Source organism: Ostrinia nubilalis, chromosome 28 (assembly GCF_963855985.1).
Source record: "Ostrinia nubilalis chromosome 28, ilOstNubi1.1, whole genome shotgun sequence".
NCBI lineage: Eukaryota > Metazoa > Arthropoda > Insecta > Lepidoptera > Crambidae > Ostrinia > Ostrinia nubilalis.
In genome coordinates this window covers 3,297,755-3,316,012 of record NC_087115.1, presented here as the reverse complement: position 1 = coordinate 3,316,012, position 18,258 = coordinate 3,297,755, and the positions used below count along the sequence as shown (strand labels likewise).

General features: G+C 39.0%; 2 protein-coding genes across 2 annotated transcripts in view; one reads left to right on the top strand and one right to left on the bottom strand.

The window, feature by feature from the left end:
* LOC135085479 (uncharacterized) overlaps window positions 1-18,258 on the bottom strand; it is a 140,616-nt gene that overhangs the window by 99,201 nt on the left and 23,157 nt on the right. The gene's annotated exons all lie outside the window — the stretch shown is intronic.
* Window positions 1-18,258, top strand: part of LOC135085478 (uncharacterized) — a 78,369-nt gene that overhangs the window by 39,912 nt on the left and 20,199 nt on the right. The window contains exons 5-7 of the mRNA XM_063980269.1: window positions 14,455-14,555; window positions 16,597-16,761; window positions 17,679-17,801. Coding sequence (XP_063836339.1) covers window positions 14,455-14,555; window positions 16,597-16,761; window positions 17,679-17,801 — 389 coding nt within the window. The remainder of the gene's footprint in view (window positions 1-14,454; window positions 14,556-16,596; window positions 16,762-17,678; window positions 17,802-18,258) is intronic.

Genomic DNA, 18,258 nt, shown 5'->3' with positions numbered 1-18,258 from the left:
TAACTGGAATGTTGTGTAATTCTATGAAAATTTCAAGCACGAAACTCTGTTACGAGTAAGTACCTAGTGGTTAGAAGAGCTAAAGCCCGGTCTGTGAGCACGTAGAATTTTGTCCAATGATCCCAAGCTACCCATCCTTATCGCTTGCGCGTAATTCTATTGCTGTCGCGACTGGGCGCACGGTGGGCTGATATTAGAGCTTCATAGACTTAGCGTCGCTCAAAAATCAAGTGCCGAATTTTGAAAAAATAAATATGCCAATGTGTTCCTTTACCAAAAAGGAATATTTTATGTTATGTAACGTTTCTTGATAAAGTTATTATTTAATAAGTTATTGACAATTTCCTTTTTTTTGTATGGAGTTCAACATTTATTTTTATTTTATTCGTTATTCTTAAGCTTTCTTAAGAAATTGACTTTTGTATTATATAATGCAACATATAAGCTATGTTATCACCAAGTGTCGCATTTCAGAAATCTTCGGAACATTGTCATTTAGGACTTTAAAATAAAAAAAATAAAAAAATTAAATAACTGCCAAATTTTGTAAATATAACTACGCCAATGTGTTCCTTTGCCAAAAATAAATATTTTATGTTATGTAACTTTTTTTGATAAAGTTATTATTTAATAAGTTATTGACAATAATTACTTTTTTTTTGTATGGAGCTCAACATTTATTTTTATTTTATTCGTTATTCTTAAGCTTTCTTAAGAAATTGCTTTTTGTATTATGTAATGCATCATATAAGCTATATTATCACCAAGGGACGAATCCTGGAAACCCTCGGAACATTGTCATTTTCGACTTTAAAATAAAAAAAAAGAAAAAGAAAACTGCAATGTTATGTACTTTCTTCCGTACTATTCTAACGAGGTGAAGAACTAAGCACGTTTTTTATAGTGATGTTCCCAGGAGGCCTAATCCACATGATTACTAAGGTTACTATAATACATATAATATTTGTTTTATGGAAATTAAGCCAGTTTAAAGTTAAATTTATTGGTTAGACTCAAGAGCCACTTTCTGAATCTACAAAAGTAAAGCTTTCTTTCTCAGTATCAGCCTAGACATGAAATTGATCATTTATAGTGGACTTTTTGGTGGTGTTGAAAACCTTTCTTGATGGCAATTACGTCTAAATTATTCATTTCTGTTGATATGGCTTTACAAATATCACATCGCTGCTTGTGCAGAGCTGCCATTTATCAACGATATTATTTTTCTATCTATCAATTGAGAATCAGTTATTACGAGATTGTTTTGCTTCCAGAATTTTATTACGATCTATTAAATTTTCAATTTCCGCGTCCATTAAGTTTTTTTCATTGTTAACATTGAAATAGGTCGACAATAATTAAATGCAGCTTATTTTGAATAAAAAAAAATGGGTCTCCTTCATAAATTTGAAAAAGAAATGAGTCGATAGTAAAAAGTGGAGCTAGAAACCTTATTTTCCCTTATCCATTTTATCTGGAGACATCAAACCGAACGTTCATTTAGGCACTTACAAGTTGCCCTAAAACGCTAGAATCATCATTTTCGCAAATTTTGTTTCGCAGACCAAACTATACTACGTACATGGAGCTCTACATACGTATATGCCTGCAAACATACAAAATTATTGCTCACGGAAAAGATATTTACTTCCAATCAGAAAGTACTACACCACGCTCGAATTTTGCAGGAGAGCAACTAATGAATATATTTTACACAATTTATTTTTAAAATCTGATTCTCAGATATAGATAATAATATAAACTTCATAGAAAACATAGAGTTTTATCAACAGCAGCAAAAAGTTAATTAATAAATGATCGATTTGATGATGAGGCTGATACTGAAAGAAAGCTTTACTTTTGTGGACATTAGCCTATTTCACGGTTCAGAAACTGACTCTGAATAACCAATAAACTTAACTTCACACTGGCTTAATTTCCATAAAACATTTATTTTAATAATCTTACAAGTGGATTAGGCCTCCTGGAAACACCACTATAAAAAAACGTGCTTAGTTCTTCACCTCGTTAGGGTAGTACGGAAGAAAGTACATTGCAGTAATTTTTTTTTTCGTTTTTTTTATTTATTTTAAAGTCGAAAATGACAATGTTCCGAGGGTTTCCGGGATTCGTCCCTTGGTGATAATATAGCTTATATGATGCATTACATAATACAAAAAGCAATTTCTTAAGAAAGCTTAAGAATAACGAATAAAATAAAAATAAATGTTGAGCTCCATACAAAAAAAAGTAATTATTGTCAATAACTTATTAAATAATAACTTTATCAAGAAAAGTTACATAACATAAAATATTTCTTTTTGGCAAAGGAACACATTGGCGTAGTTATATTTACAAAATTTGGCAGTTATTTAATTTGTTTTATTTTAAAGTCCAAAATGACAATGTTCCGAAGATTTCCGAAATGCGACACTTGGTGATAACATAGCTTATATGTTGCATTACATAATACAAAAGTCAATTTCTTAAGAAAGCTTAAGAATAACGAATAAAATATAAATAAATGTTGAGCTCCATACAAAAAAAAAGGAAATTGTCAATAACTTATTAAATAATAACTTTATCAAGAAACGTTACATAACATAAAATATTCCTTTTTGGTAAAGGAACACATTGGCACATTTATTTTTTCAAAATTCGGCACTTGATTTTTGAGCGACGCTAAGTCTATGAAGCTCTAATATCAGCCCACCGTGGGGCGCCCGGGCGCCCGCAGTGAGTGTGCGAGCGCGAAATAAATTCTACGTGCTCACAGACAAGACTATACTAGTGGTTATAAGTTAATTTTTAGCTTAGAGAACTCATCCTATTTTGTTCTATTAATTTTGTTGCGTGCGGAATGCGGATCCAATGACAGGTTAACTTCCGTGGGATTACTAATCCTTTACTAGTTGTAATTGACTGGCAGTCAAGCTGTAGATCCTGGCTACACAGGAGTTGCACCGTTGGAAACGAGAGATAGTAAATGACAATATTACCTATCCAGAAATGAGAGTCTGTCCCCATAACAACAATATTTAGAGCATAGTTGTTTCGGCAGTTGGAGGTAAGATAGCCAGTTCGTCTGTGGTTGAGGATTCCGGGTGAAGCTCGCTTCAACCTTCAGCCTGATCATCACTTTCCTAAGGTCAACGGCTTCACTAGTTCCGAGGTACTTGGTGGCACGCTGAAAATTTGAACTCTGAGATATTTTCAGATTTTACGGGAGTGAAATCGTGGATGTTTATGAGAAATAGTGCTTCAGAAACGTGGTGACTGGTTCAGTGATTGATATGTACAAAATAGTGAAGTAATCCTGACACTGACACACAAATGTTATCCAAAATCAGTTTCGTTTGACAGCTCGTGGTTGTTGCTCTATTCCGAACGAATATTAACTTTATGGTTTTAGCATATCTCCAGGCAAATTGAATTATGTAAACACGACTGCATTTAGCATGAATAATGAATATATTAATGACGTTGACGTTATTAAATTACTTCGAGTAAACCACACATATCCTATAGTCACAGTTGAGGTATATTCCAGAAGGCTTATTATGGTGTTACTATGGTATAAGTTCTTGCAACTCACGAAGGCGAGTGAGCTTTACTTGTGTGTGTACGTGAAGATGCACATAATGATAGTGCATCGTTTGTGAATACGGGCGTTAGACACTTGAAAGTTTCGACGTGTTTCCTTCATCCAGTATCTAAGTAGCTCAGATGGAAGAGCAGTCGCCCGGCAAGCGAAAGGTCTTGGGTTCGATTCCCACCTTAAGCAGTTCGGTATTATCAAGTTATTTTAAAAATAGATCGAGAGCCAGAATATTTTAATAACTGTCCGGAGGGCTGAGAGTGCGTTTACATAAAACGTCGTCACTAGTGAGTACGTTTAAAAAATCTATGAATATTTTAGTTCTTGAAAGTATCCGCTAGGGGCGCTGTACAATCCGTCGTAGAATTAATGTTATTTTTTTACGCGCTCACTAGTGACGACGTTTAATGTAAACTCATACTAAGGCTGGTTTTAGTGTCATGCGGACCGTCCGGTGCGGACCCGCGCCGCACGGCCGATCTGTATGAACTTCTAGGGAGCGTTTTAGACTAATGCCAGAGTAAATACAAATGAGTAGGTCATCTTCACAGAAACGCACCGAGCGCGGTTTGTATGTGAGTGCGCGCCGTTGTCAGTGTGTGCGTGTGGCGCGTGTGCGCCGCATACGTATTGGCGCGCTCACATACAAACCGCGCTCGGTGCGTTTCTATGAAGATGACCTACTAATTTGTATTTACTCTGCCCTCGGTCTCCTCTGCCGGAACTACGAAACTACTATACCTACCTCCATTGTGCTATTGTCGTTAAATGCAAATTTTCACTCAAGTTCACGGTTAATTGTTGAGGTACGTTACTTGTGACGACAAGCAGTTAAAACTGGCATTAATCAACGGAGACAAACAACTCGAATGGTTATAATCATACGTTAGAGTATTTAATCTTCTTTGGTGACAACTAAGGTTACAAGTCTGGTGATAGAACTAACGATCGTATTCACAAACATTACTATGAGGTCTCACAGTGCGCGTGGACGCACAGGGTGACACACGACCCATTAAACCAATCACAAAGCTCTATTCAACGCTGTGCGTTCGATTTGCTGCTTCAATTAAGCATCGTTTGTGAATACGGTTATAAGATACTAATCAACTAAGGCAATAAAAAATCTTTCTGTTAAAATTCATTTAAATACTACCTACAAAAATAGGAAACTTCTGGCTCAAGGAGCTTTTACATCGTACGTACGTATTTTGGCTTATTTACACATATTAAAAGGTTATTAAGTAGGTAACTAGATTTTATCTTACTTTTAAGTGATTAATTGCTACATGCAACATACACATACACAGAATTTAAGTAGCAAGTCGCAAGCAAAAATTAAGTTAATAATTAATATTTAGTTACCTACTTAAGTACTTAATACGTGTAAACCAGCCTTTAGAGACAAACTTTTGTTTGCCTTACTACCTCTTCGATATAACATAATTAGGACCGAAAAACCACAAATTATTGTTACTATTTGGACATCAAGAGCTAAAGTCACTGACACTAATTTTATTTAACGTCATACATGTAACTCATTTTTAGGGTTCCGTACCCAAAGTCATTAACTTTAATCCACACAATCAATTATTTTTATTGTTTTAACAGTGATGTGGTAACTGAGTTTGTTGCGGCGTTTCTTCCCAGCACTTGCCAAATGTTGGTCTCGAAGCGCTGGTAGGGCAAAAAAAAGAGACTTATAAAGGCTCGTCACAGCATTTGGCGATTTGTAAGAACTAATTTAATTTGTCTAAACAAATTAAGATATTTTTGTTTTTTTTATTCTGAATAAATTGGAAGGGATAAGAATGTTTTCAGAGTTTTTACTGCACCACTGTAAGTACGGAACTCTCCGTACTTAAGTCCGACTCGCAATTGACCGGTTTTATGAATAACTAGCTTTCCGCCCGCGGCTTCGCGCGCGTGGAATTTTGTCTGTCACAGAAAAACTTTATCGCACGCGTCCCTGTTTCAAAAACCGGGATAAAAACTATCCTATGTCCTTTCCTGGAACTCAAACTATCTCTATGACAAATTTAATCAAAATCGGTTAAGTGGTTTAGGCGTGAAAGCAAGACAGACAGAGCTACTTTCGCATTTATAATATTAGTACAGATTGGATAGGATTCCCAAGACGCGTGTTTCTTCCGTAAGTACGGAACTCTCCGTACTTAAGTCAGACTCGCACTTGACCGGTTTTATGAATAATACCACAATGCAAACACGAGTCTCAATGCCGAAACATTGCAAACCGACAGGTGTCAAGCAACATGTGGCAACGTGGCTATGCGCAAGCGCAGCTGAAGAATTGTAGCGTTTATTTTCAGCAGCATAAAGTTCAGTACTGTGTGGCAGAGTAGGATAGGCATCGGAGAAGTTTGTAGCCTTTATTTTTAGGTGCATAAAGCTCAGTCTGCCGTGATTCCTAGGTCTGGGAATAGGATCCTCCCTCTATCCATAGATATCATAAGAGGGGATCACCACTCTTCCCGTGGATGTCGAAAGAGGCGACTAACTACGGAGGAATTTGTGGCATTTATTTTCAGGAGCATAAAGTTTAAAACCGTGTGTCTCCGGTAAAGTGGAGAAGGACCACCACTCTTCCCGTAAGCGACTATGGGAAGAAATGTGCGAACATCAGGGCTCCCCAACCCGTCTTTCCAGGGTGGGGAGTTTAGGACAAATCCTCCATTTGCTTCTGGATATTTGGAAGGTCTGCTCCTGCAGGTCATTTGGTCTCCACAGCAAGAGCAAGACACTTATTTACCTGAGGCATTTGAAGGAATTGTCTTACACTCCCCACGCTGGCCGAACTGGTTGAGGAGACCCAAAGTTCACATATTTGCCCCTTAGTCGCCTCTTACGATATCCACGGGAAGAATGGAAATACTTCTATGCCACTTACTGTACCTTCTTCTATATCTTAATTCTTAGTTACTAGTTTTGTGTTACTAATTGTGTTCTTTTAGAAAAGTTATGCTTTGGCAAAATCTGGAATTATTAGTAAATGGAGTCAAATGGTCTTACCAGATACACTAAGATTTCAGCAAATCTTACCTGAAACAAAAAAAAATACAAGAATAAAAATCATATTCATACAAATCATATCATGACCCCTCAGAGTACAAACTCATAGGGCCCTCGCCCACGGCGACTTTTTGTAGCGATGCAGTCGCGCTGCTGTAGCGCGTTAGTAGCGCGTTGGCATCACTTCTGAAGTGCGTTGCAAATGCGACTAACGCGCGTTAGCAGCGATGCTGTCGCTCGTTTACGAAACGCGCGACAAAAAGCCGCCGTGAGCAAGGGCCCATAGTCGGGCGATAGTTTAGTCAGCTTCCAATTTGTATGAAAAATCGGCCGATTCCAAATCGGTGTAATGTGCGCACTTCCATACCATATTCATACTGATTAAGGCTTGGTATTTCTGCTAAAGTAGGTATTTCGCGCTGTCAAAATCTGCGCGCGCAATTCTTCGCCGAAGACAGCGCGCCAAAGAGCTCCCGCCACAATTTCCAGCTACATAGTATAGAAATACGCAGTTGGTTAGGTTAGGTCGACTTCCTTCCCTTCAAGCGTCACACTCACAACACTTTCTAATACAAATCATATCCAAGTGATACAAATTAAAACACCTTACAGACTTTTTGGGAATATATTCTAGAATCGAATAAATATGAAATATAACTGCAGAAGTAAACACGGTTCAAAGTGGCCGAGGCGTCGCCTGACCTTCTGGAAGTTCTGCGCCGGCTTAAAGAATTTCAAGATTACGTCATCCGACCTATCGGTAGGCCCTTGGAAGCTTGAGCGACTGGAAAAACATTTTATGATAAGTTACTCTTAGTAGCGATTATTTAGAGCTTGGATAATAAATTATAGTTGTTGCAATTCACGAAGCTTTGCATGTGGTTAATAACATTAATCAGTACACGCATTAATTTTGTTCAGTCTCTTTGTTTATTAATAAATAAAAATATCATACTAAAATTGCAGAAACATATTTGTTTGTATTGGTCTGGGTGTTTTCTTTCTATAATATGTATGACGTATGTACGGGGTTCTGTATCGAAAATTACTATGAGCATCACACGCGGTTACCTGCTTACCTCTGTGCACTCATGGGAGTTTAAGCAGAGGTCCCTAGAGTTTGACTTTGAGCTTTGTTTATAGTCATTACGAAGCAGACTGATGGGAAACTGCACTGTCTTGAATTCGAAAGGGCAATTTGACGGTGTTAGGAGAATTCTAGGAATAAATACAGAGTCTCCTCATTGAGATTGAGACATTTCAATTTGAGATTTCACTTGACATTAAACACAATCTGACATGGAGTTTTCAAACACTTGTAAAAATAAAAAGTAATTAAATCAAAGGCACTAAGTAGTATTGATATCAACTTCGAAGAAAATGACTGCCAAAATTACTTTCTACGATTTTTTTAAAATCGGTTCAGTAGATCCCGAGATTACCCCTTACAATTTAACAAATATACAAACACACAAACTTTACCTCTTTATAATATTAGATATAGATAGGTAATTTGAAACCCTATTTTGTTTTATTCTTTTTTTTATTTTAAATATTTCACAATCCAAACTAATATTTACTGTAATTAAATGATAAATAGTAAATATTAGTTTGGATTGTGAAATATCCTACTAATATTATAAAGGCGAAAGTTTGGGTGTCTAGATGTCATGATGTCTGGATGTTTGTTACTCTTTCACGCAAAAACTTCATAGTATTATTGTTTATAACCCAGATTAACATTATGACGATATGTGGCAAATCAATTTCAATAAATAAATAAGACGTGTCTAAAAAGCGCCATCTATCGTCATTGGTTAAAATCTACAGCACTGGACAAACTACGGTATGACGTTCGTAAATATTCATTCGGGGGAAGACGTGAAACGCCATCTATCAACAACGAAGTAAAACATCATATCTAACGGGGGTAAAACGAAGTCGCGGGCTGCCGCTAGTTTATAATAGGTAGCTTTCCCTCCGCAACCTTATTGGTATTCCATGTATGTGTCTTTTAACTGATTTCTGTTAAACATTTCATGTAAAATTTGTCCAGTTATAACTCTATTTACATCTGCATCTGTAAGCAAGGATTCATGTTCTCCAGCCCAGATGCCGAGTACAGAATCGCCTTTCAGTGACGTGCAGCTGCCCCTATATTTGACCTAATTTTTATTATTTATTTGTGTCATTGTGCTCTTCTAAAGAGTGTAAGACGATTTATATGTAGGTACTATAAAAATGTAATTTTAACTCATTGGTTTTGTCTCATATTTGAGGAATGTACTATGTATCATGAGTAGGGTCTTAGTTTAAAAGGATGCCAACGATTTAAATTTCAATAGGTAGACAAAATTCATAATTCTTAATTATCAAAAATTTTAGCTTTTTCCAGTAACACTGATGTTATTATACTGTGACTCATCAAAGTCATCATTGTCAAAAATATTGACAGATCGCGAACTGTCACGACCAAAAAACTGACACGCGTCCGTCCTCCGTAAGCGCCACCGCGCGACTGATTGAGATTGTCCAAGCCGTCATGGGCGATTTTTTCCACATTTTTTAACATAGTAACTAAATAAGAGCCAATATAAAAATTTCATCCGTTAAAAGCCCTCAAGTTATTTCTGAACTTTAGTTTAGTAAAAGATTCAGAATCTCAAATCGCTTATTTAAAAAATAAAACCATAAATAGAAAACGAATAGAGGTAACTTTGGGAATTTATTCTATCGAGTCAACTTCATCAAATCGTGTTTCCATCCGTTAATAGCCCTAGAAAATATCCTCAACTATGCCCAAATAAAATCTTGGCCTTTAATTTTACTGTTTAGTACCTCAAAAATGAAAAATGAAAACCTCATTTTCGCCATTTTCACTGCTACCCGGCCTTAACAGCCCGACCAGACAGACTATCGGCCGACAAAATGTCTGTAGTCGATTTAACTAAACACAGTTAAACATGTCAGTCCAATGTCAAAATGTAAACTTTTCAATCAACAATATGAAACAGATGTGGTTCGTGAATTTAAATAATAAATAAGCATAACTAATTCAAAAGCGTTTATTATTCAAAATGGATACAAATATAATGTATTTTGGTGAGCAAAATTTTACTTGAAGGCTAGAGAACCACTTGCGAATTCGTATACTGAGTTTCTTGCGCCGCTTCTTCTCAGCACTGGCCCATTTATTGTCCCGAAGCAGTGGTAGGGTTAATACTGGGACGTGTAAGTGCTTTTTCAAAGCCCATTTGCAAAAATAAATAAGTTTTATGAGTATTTTATCTCATACTAGCTGTGCCCGCGACGTCTTACGCGTGAAAATAGTTTGAATAATATTTCCCGTTTTTGCGACATTTTTCTTTACTGCTCCGCACCTATTGGCTGTAGGGTGATGTTCATAGCCCAAAGCCTTCCTCGATAAATGGGCTATCCAATACAAAAATATTTTTTCTAATCAAAACAGTAGTTCTAAAAAACTGTTACCAAAGAGCTACCATGTCCCAAGGGCCATGAGGCATAATCTGGAAGCTTTCGAACTGGTGTCAAAAATTTTCGGATTGATGACAGATTCATCATCAGGTCATTTAGTCTCCACTGCAGGAGCATGACCCTCTAATCTACCAGAGGCAAATGGAGGATTTGGCATACACTCCCCACGCTGGCCAGACCGGTTGGGGAAAAACAGATTGACCGATTTTAGTGATATCATAGTACCTACATCTCTTCTTTAAAATACATAAAATAATCGTCATTCATTGACTCCTATCGATACGAAGTTCACAAGGTCAGCTAGCAACAAACAATATAAGCAGACCACCAACTTCTATTTGGCCGATATTTTGAGTCGTGCTGTTAATCAGTACGGAGATGTATGGAAGTGCGCACATTGCACCGGTATCGGCCGATTCTTCATACAAAGGGTCGGGTCCAACTATCGGCCAACTAAAAGTCGGTGGTCTGCGCCTAGGCTAAAACCACGATAGATAAAAATACCATTTCAATTTTTTACTATTAACTAACCGAATGATCAACATTTTGCTATGCTAAACCAGTTAAGTTACAAAACACGTGTACGCCATTAATAAATGGGTATAACTGTCATCATGACGTATGTACACCCGGTACGTCAAACTTTACATTTACTCTGCCAATGTAGCTCTTATTGCAAGTTGAATAGAGGCGGTTTCAAGGTCGAAATGCTATTGATTTGTGTACGTAATGATTATGACAGAAATTTCGAATTAATTCATAAGTTAATAGAGGTATTGCCCTGAGGGTTTTAGCTAGTGTTGTAAATGAGTTGAGTTTTTTTAGTCTTATATTCGAGACTCGAGTCTTTAGTCCTTTTAGTCTCTTCATTCCTTTGATTCTTTTCATACCATTGAGTCGTTTGAGCTTTTTCAGTCATTGGAGTTTTTGTAATTTTAACTCTAGCTATGCCGATCTTTTTTTCCTTCGTAATAAAAGTGACACAATTTATTAGCTTTATGATTAATTAAAGACGAATGATGTTTTAATTTGTTGACTTGAGTTAAGGACTTGGAAGACTCACTCTTGCCAAGCTCTTTAAAAAGAGTCTTTTAAAAAGACACGAGTAACGTCTTTTTAAAAGACTCAGACTTGATTTCGTTGATTCGGACTCAAGTCTTTAAAAAGAACTGACACCCGTATTTTCAAGCTATGCCTGCATAAAAGACCACAGCGTTGAATAGAGCTCTGCGATTGGTTCGCGTATGACCCTGTGCGTCCACGGCCCACGCGCGCTGTGAGACCTCATAGTAATGTTTGTGATCACAGGCGTCACGTGAGTCTTTCTTCAAGAAATACAAAGTCCCATTATTATCAAACTTCAGGACTCAAGTCCCTTACAACACTAGTCATGGCGTAGTAATAACTACAGGTTATACAAACGATCAGAAATATCGGTTTGTTGCGCAAATAATCATCGAAATAATAATAGATGTGAAGCCATTTATACCTGACTCGAATGCTAAAATAATAGTATATTGCGGCATGGAATTTACAAATGAGTTAATGTCAAAAAATAATTACTACATAAATAACGTAATTATGTGTATTGAACCTAATCCCTATTCTTCTAGTGGATGTCGTAAGCGACTAATAGGCCAGTAGAATTAGCTTTGAAGTCGGAAATAATTCCTACTAAAGATTTTAGTGCTTTAACGGCTTCATTAGTTGCCCATAAAGACTCTCCTAGGTTTTCGACTTCGACGGAGTTGTGCTTAAGTGGTGGGGGCCCCCGAAAGGCTTGGGAGCCTACGGCTGACGAGCTATTGGACGTGGAGAGAGGGTCATTAATTATACACATATTTTCTACTTTCCCGAACATTTGCACGAGAACGGTTTGTTCAAAACATATGAATTTGGTCTTATTTAATCCAGAATTAAATGCCATTTAACCGTCAGGAAGACCACTTTTAGATAGGGTAAATCCTTTACGCGGTATAACCGGAAAACCGATAAAGCGCCCCTTTCGGGGGCCCCCACCACTTAAGCACAACTCCGTCGAAGTCGAAGACCTAGGAGAGTCTTAATGGGCAACTAATGAAGCCATTAAAGCACTAAAATCTTTAGTAGGAATTATTTCCGATTTAATTCATTTTTGTGTTTAATTCTACTGGCCTATAAGGGACAAATATGCGAATTGCGAACATCAGGCCTCCCCAACCCGTCTGGCCAGCGTGGGGAGTGTAGGACAAATCCTCCATTTGCCTCTGGTAAATAGAGATGCACGATACCATCCACGATATAACGACATAGGACTTTTTTTCATTTGACATGGGAATTTTAAGGAGATTTATGGTTTGCAGTGTGAATAACATTTCCTGTTCAGAGGAGAGGTAGAGTTAAAGGAATTCATACAAATAGTGCAATTTCGTACACGACTTTTTACGAATGCTTCCAAAATAATTATCTATCGTTACAAAGTACAGTCGAAGTGGTTTTTTTCGTGTTTTTTAAAACCTATCGTTTTTTCTGAAGCGAACACCTTTCTGGCAAACCACAGACTAATTAGAGCGTAACATTATAAGTTTATATAACGCACATTCACTTGGACAAGGTCACTCGTAGGGTTGCCAGGTGAAAAAACAAAAGAATAAGAACACTTTATTCAGCATAGAAAAAATAAAATAAAAATACAGTACATACATACTTATAACGTTAAACTATAAACTATGCTGAAGTGGCGTCCGCTCAGCTATATTCGCGACATAGCAAGCGCCATGTCGAGAAGCTGGTTTTCAGCGGGAACCATCATACGATGAGATTGCGAATTGCGCGCCCTCTTGACCGAGACCATAAGGCTACCAGCCAAGAAGGCGCGCAAAAGCTGGACTCTGTGCTTAATTTGGCACATTTACCCCAAGAACCGGACATAACTCTATTAATAGCTAATCGTAGATTTATTTAGGTTAATAAACCTTTGTTTTGTCACCCGTCATCCGCTTTGCACTGGAGGGAAGTCGAACCTTAACTTCGAACTCCTACATTCTTCTAATTAATTTCGTTGCGAGTCCATTGACAGAACTTTCCCCCGGTACAAACTTGACCTTCACTGGTTGGGCTATTGGCGGTCAAGCTGTAGATCCTAGCTACAGAGGAGTTGCAGCGGTGGTAACAGTCCCGTAATCATAGCATTTAAAAAGCCCTAAATGTTTTTATAATAAAAGTTTTAATAAATCAAGTGCGCTCGACTTTCGACTGGCGCGGCAGCCACATAAAAAGCCCAAGGCCCGGTTTCCACAGGCGGAGCGGAACGGACGGAGAGGAGAAGAGAAGTGGAAATAATGAAATCTGATTGGTTTTTCAAAACACTTCTCTGCTCCGCTGCGCCTTGGAAACCAGGCCTAAAAAGTCGGACAGGCCGGACGAGAAAATATTGCAACCTGGTAACTGGCAACCCTACACTCGGTACTTGCGGTCATGACATTGCATTACCGGCCATAATTGCTGGCGATTCCGGGTTGCGCGGGTTCGGAGTTGCTAAGAGAGAGGCGGTGGAGTTTGATGCGATTTTCGCCTTTAATGCATTGTATCGTGTTTTGTGAGGAACTGTAGATCCCTGAGGAGAGCTGCTGACCACCTGGAAGGACCAGAAAGAAAATGCCCTGTGCCTAAGCAGCTCTCAAAGCAGGACCGTTCATTATGGAAAATCTTGGGGGAGGCCTTTGTCCAGCAGTGGACGTCATTTGTCTGAAACGAAGCAGCTCTCAAAAGGGAAAAAGGTGGTCGTCGCGTGCTGCAAGGAGTACTCATTAGCAGTTGCCGATCGCATAAGCAAGAAGCATGCCTCTAAGGCGGCTACCTCACAGGGGGCACCTTCCATGGGGAGGCACTTAACAAAGTGAGTCGCAGACGCGCGCTTGGACTCGCTTTGGAGGGAGCCGATTGCGGCAGATGTGCGAGGTGAGGTGTTAAGCCATTGAAAGAAAGAATCATTTATTACGATGAACATCACTTAGTTAATGACAAAGAAGGTATACGGAAAAAAAGACAAAAATAGCAGATAAATATTACAAGGAAATAAAAAGTGAACTGAGCAGTGCCACTCTGTCGCAACAGCGATGCCCATCGCAATGGGACCCCACACAGCATATGCCGTGGCCCACGGTGGGTAAGGCTACGACGCTGGTTTTTTAGTATGCCTCATGCCGAGTTGGTAACCGCATTGGTAAGCCCTGTGTGCACCTCATATCGTGGATCCCATGTGGTTTTAGCGAGATCAAATCTAACTCAACTGACGCAGTCAACTTTTTTCACTCAAATCAAGGAGTACCTAATATTCTTTTTGTCCCCAGGTGTGAACTGGCGCTCCAGGCACAGCCTTCAGCCCAGCAGTACGGGAAGAGGAGACCGAGCAGTCACGGAGGCTCTTTCGAAGCTGCTGCTCAAATACCAGGTATGCATGTTCCTCTACCCAAAGGATCAAATTGTTCATCAACCAGTAATATTATAAAGAGGAAAGATTTGATTGTTTCTATTGAAAATACTGGACCCATTTGAAAAATTCACTCGCCATTTGAATCCTACGTTATCCCTGATGAACATAGGATAAAACTGCAGCTAAAGTACTAGGTATGTAGGTTCCGTTACCCGAAAGTTTCTTTAACTTTCGACTCCACGAACCCCCTGTTGTCGCAAATGGAGGAGATTTTAAGAGTAATTTTGGACAATTTAAACATTACGTTTTTGTCGCGAACCTCAGCCATCGAATGACCCCACTTTGAGAAACCCTGCGTTATCCGAAGGGTTGTTCATGAATCTTCTGATTAATTTCGTTGCGGGTCTAATGACAGTTTAACCTTTCCCCGGGACAAACTTGACCTTCACTGGTTGGGTTTTCATTGGCGGTCAAACTGTAGATCCTGGCTACACAGGAGTTGCAGCGGTGGGAACGAGAGGTGGGAATAGTCCCAATGCTATTAGGTATGAAAACCTTTTCAGGGAGTGTTTACACGTCCATAATAAAGCTCGCCTTATCACCACCTCGGGACAACAAACAACATCCTTGCCATCAGAATCTGAACAGGCAAGACCCTAGATCCTAACGTAACTATACAAGAGTTGCAGTCTAGCAGTGATAGAAAAGAGCGGTGGAATTAGTCCCGCATATGTAGGGATCTGTACACTGTTGGTTACAACAAAAAATCGAGTCTGATTTGACTGTACCCTTCGAAATATCAACACATAATACCTTAAAAGTTCACAACACATTTTGGGACACAAACAACGCCAAACACAGTTCATTATAACGTATGATTGAAGTTCACCGCGACATTGATCCAAGGCGCGTCATTCGCTAGATAATGACATTATACATGCTTATGCTAATTATAATATAATGCATAGTTCGCGTGTTTCGCGTGTCGGGCTCATGTCCGATTGTCCACAATACTTCATACCAACAAATAGAAAAAAATACAGTAGGTTCACCTTTAGGTAAAGGTTGACAGTGATCCTCCGTATGCAGTCCTTAAACAGTTGACTAAGCAGTGGCATAGAACAGCCCTGGACCGGTTGTCCTGTTGCACCAGGACCACAACACAAGGATAAAACCGCTATAAAAACAATCGGTGTAGGGGAATGGGGGTCCCCAGGTCCCACAGACGTAAATACGGGAGATAGAAGAATTTAGCTCTGCGTTTTAAGTTTGTTTTTGACTAGATATACGAGTATATGTTATATGATAGCGACCCTACTGAATCAGTGTATAAGCAAACAATGAACAATAAAGTCTGCCTTTCAACACATTTGTCATACATAATTTACGGCATGTGACAAGACTGCTAAAATTATATTGGACAGACTGTACCATACGGTTAGATTATTTTAGACCCGTTATTATTAGTAATTTGGGAGATGGTAACTTCAAGAACACTAAAAACCTCTCATATTCTTCTGATTAATTCGTTCTAAAACAGCTGGGAACAGCCCGGGACTACTCAAGCTTTACTGGTTGAGTTTCATTGGGAATCCAAGCTGTCCATTCCATCTGTACAGCAGTTGCAGCGATGGGAACGAGACGTGGTACGTGATATGGGAACCTAGTTCTGTTGGGAAAAATCGGGTGAACATCAGGGTATGAAATAAAACCTACTTTATGGGATAAGGGACAAATTAAGATTGCAATTTTAATGGTCCAAAGGAAATGGGATTCTTCCAAATATAGCACCCCACCCCACAATTACTTAAAGAGGTTTAAACGGTAATACTCGACCTCTACCCACGGCTGCCACTCCTGTTTAGCCATGATCTTAACCACCAATACCCACCACGATCAGGATGTTTGTCCTGAGGAAAAGAGCATTTCCTTTTTTTTATTGCTTCGACCTTACTATGTATGGTAAGTTAATAAGGTTCAAATTATGGTAGGAATATTTTCTCCAGCCATATGCTGACCTTAAAAGCTTTAAAGAGATCTAATCAAAGTTGTTTCCCAGGGTGTGAACTCAGATGCTAGCGGCGATGGGACCATGCGAGCTTTGGCATCAGCAGCCAAGCTGGTGCCTTACGACAGCGCACTCTTCGTGGTGACAGACAAAGGAGCTGGTGACCCTCAGAGGCTGCCGTTGGCTTTGAGGGCTCTGATTGAGAAGAGGCTCAAGGTATGTTGGTTGGTGGCTTATCATCGTCATTTCAGCCACAGGACGAATCCTCGAATGATTTCCAGATTGACCGGTTGGTAGCGGCCTGCATCCAGCGCCTTCCTGATACCTTTATGAGTCCACCTTGTGGGCGGACGGGACATCACACTGCGCTTCCCGGTCCTCTTTTACAACTAATTAAAGCTGGAAATTCATTCACAGTCAGTTGAACTGACGAATAACCAAAAAATTTACAGTGTACTTGGAATTTCAACTCAAGATTTAGGGGGATTTCACACACACGGTCAAGGTTGCTAATGTTTATTGACTGTTAATGGAACTTAATAATTAACATGAGTATGAGAATTTTAGTACCGAATTAGCAGATCATGCGAGTATAGCAGTAAATCACTTTTTGCCCAAATATTAATGTCCAAAAATTATTTATTTTCATAGTTAATACTATAGCGCGATAAATTAATTTTTTTAAGTATTAATTTCAATGCAAAGGTAATTCCGATTGTTTGTCTTCTATTACCTTTTAACATTTAAACCACTGGACTGATAGAGATAGCGTGAGATCTAGAAAAAACAAGATATTTGGAAGTGAGCCATGCCAGCAACAGTTTTCTTTACTATGATAGACCGAAATTCAGGCATGAAACTGCGGGAAAAAGCTAGTTAAAGTTTTTCGAATAAGACTACCGGTGGAAAGAAGATAACATGTTTTTTTAGTTCCATTTATAGTTCTTGCAAGTTGCAACTCACGAACGCGAGTGAGCTTTACTTGTGTGTGTACGTGTACATGCACTTGACGATAGTGTAATGTCTATCAAAACTTTTGAAAAATGAACAGTAGCGAGCCACCACACATTTAAAGCTCATTCGCCTTCGTGAATTTCAACAACTATAGTTAAAATATGTTTGTCTACCCCCAGGTATACACCATCTGGACGGACCCCAACCACCCTTCGACGGAATCCGAAGCTGAACTTCAGGAATTGAGGAACGTGTCCCTCCACACCGAGGGAGAAGTGCTTCCGTACTCTTTACAAGTCATGGTGAGTGTGAGATTCGATTTCCATGGGGGTCAAAATTGAAAAATTAGTTTGTAAAGATTCCAAGCCTTCTTCTCTTCTTCTTCTTTTCGTGTCGACAATAAACCTACACAGTGTCAGCCCAAAACTCCGCCACAAGAGTGGCGTTGTCAGTAGCACTCATCAAATCCTCCTGAGTGCAGTTGCTTGGGCACTCAAGGCATGACATCAGGTGCCTCATCGACTGGGGAACAAAACCGCCTTCTTAACTCTATGGGAAATCCAATATGTAAAAATTTTGTGCATTAATTAATATTTTTGAAGCCACGATAGCTGAACGGTGCACGGGTCAGACTAGCCGAATCGAAATCCGAAGAACGCGGGTTCGAATCCCGCCGTCCCTCGACTATTGTGGTGGGCCCACTTGGAACAACTTGTAAGTTAGCTTAGGGGTAAACGGGACTAAAATTCTTTAAAAAAA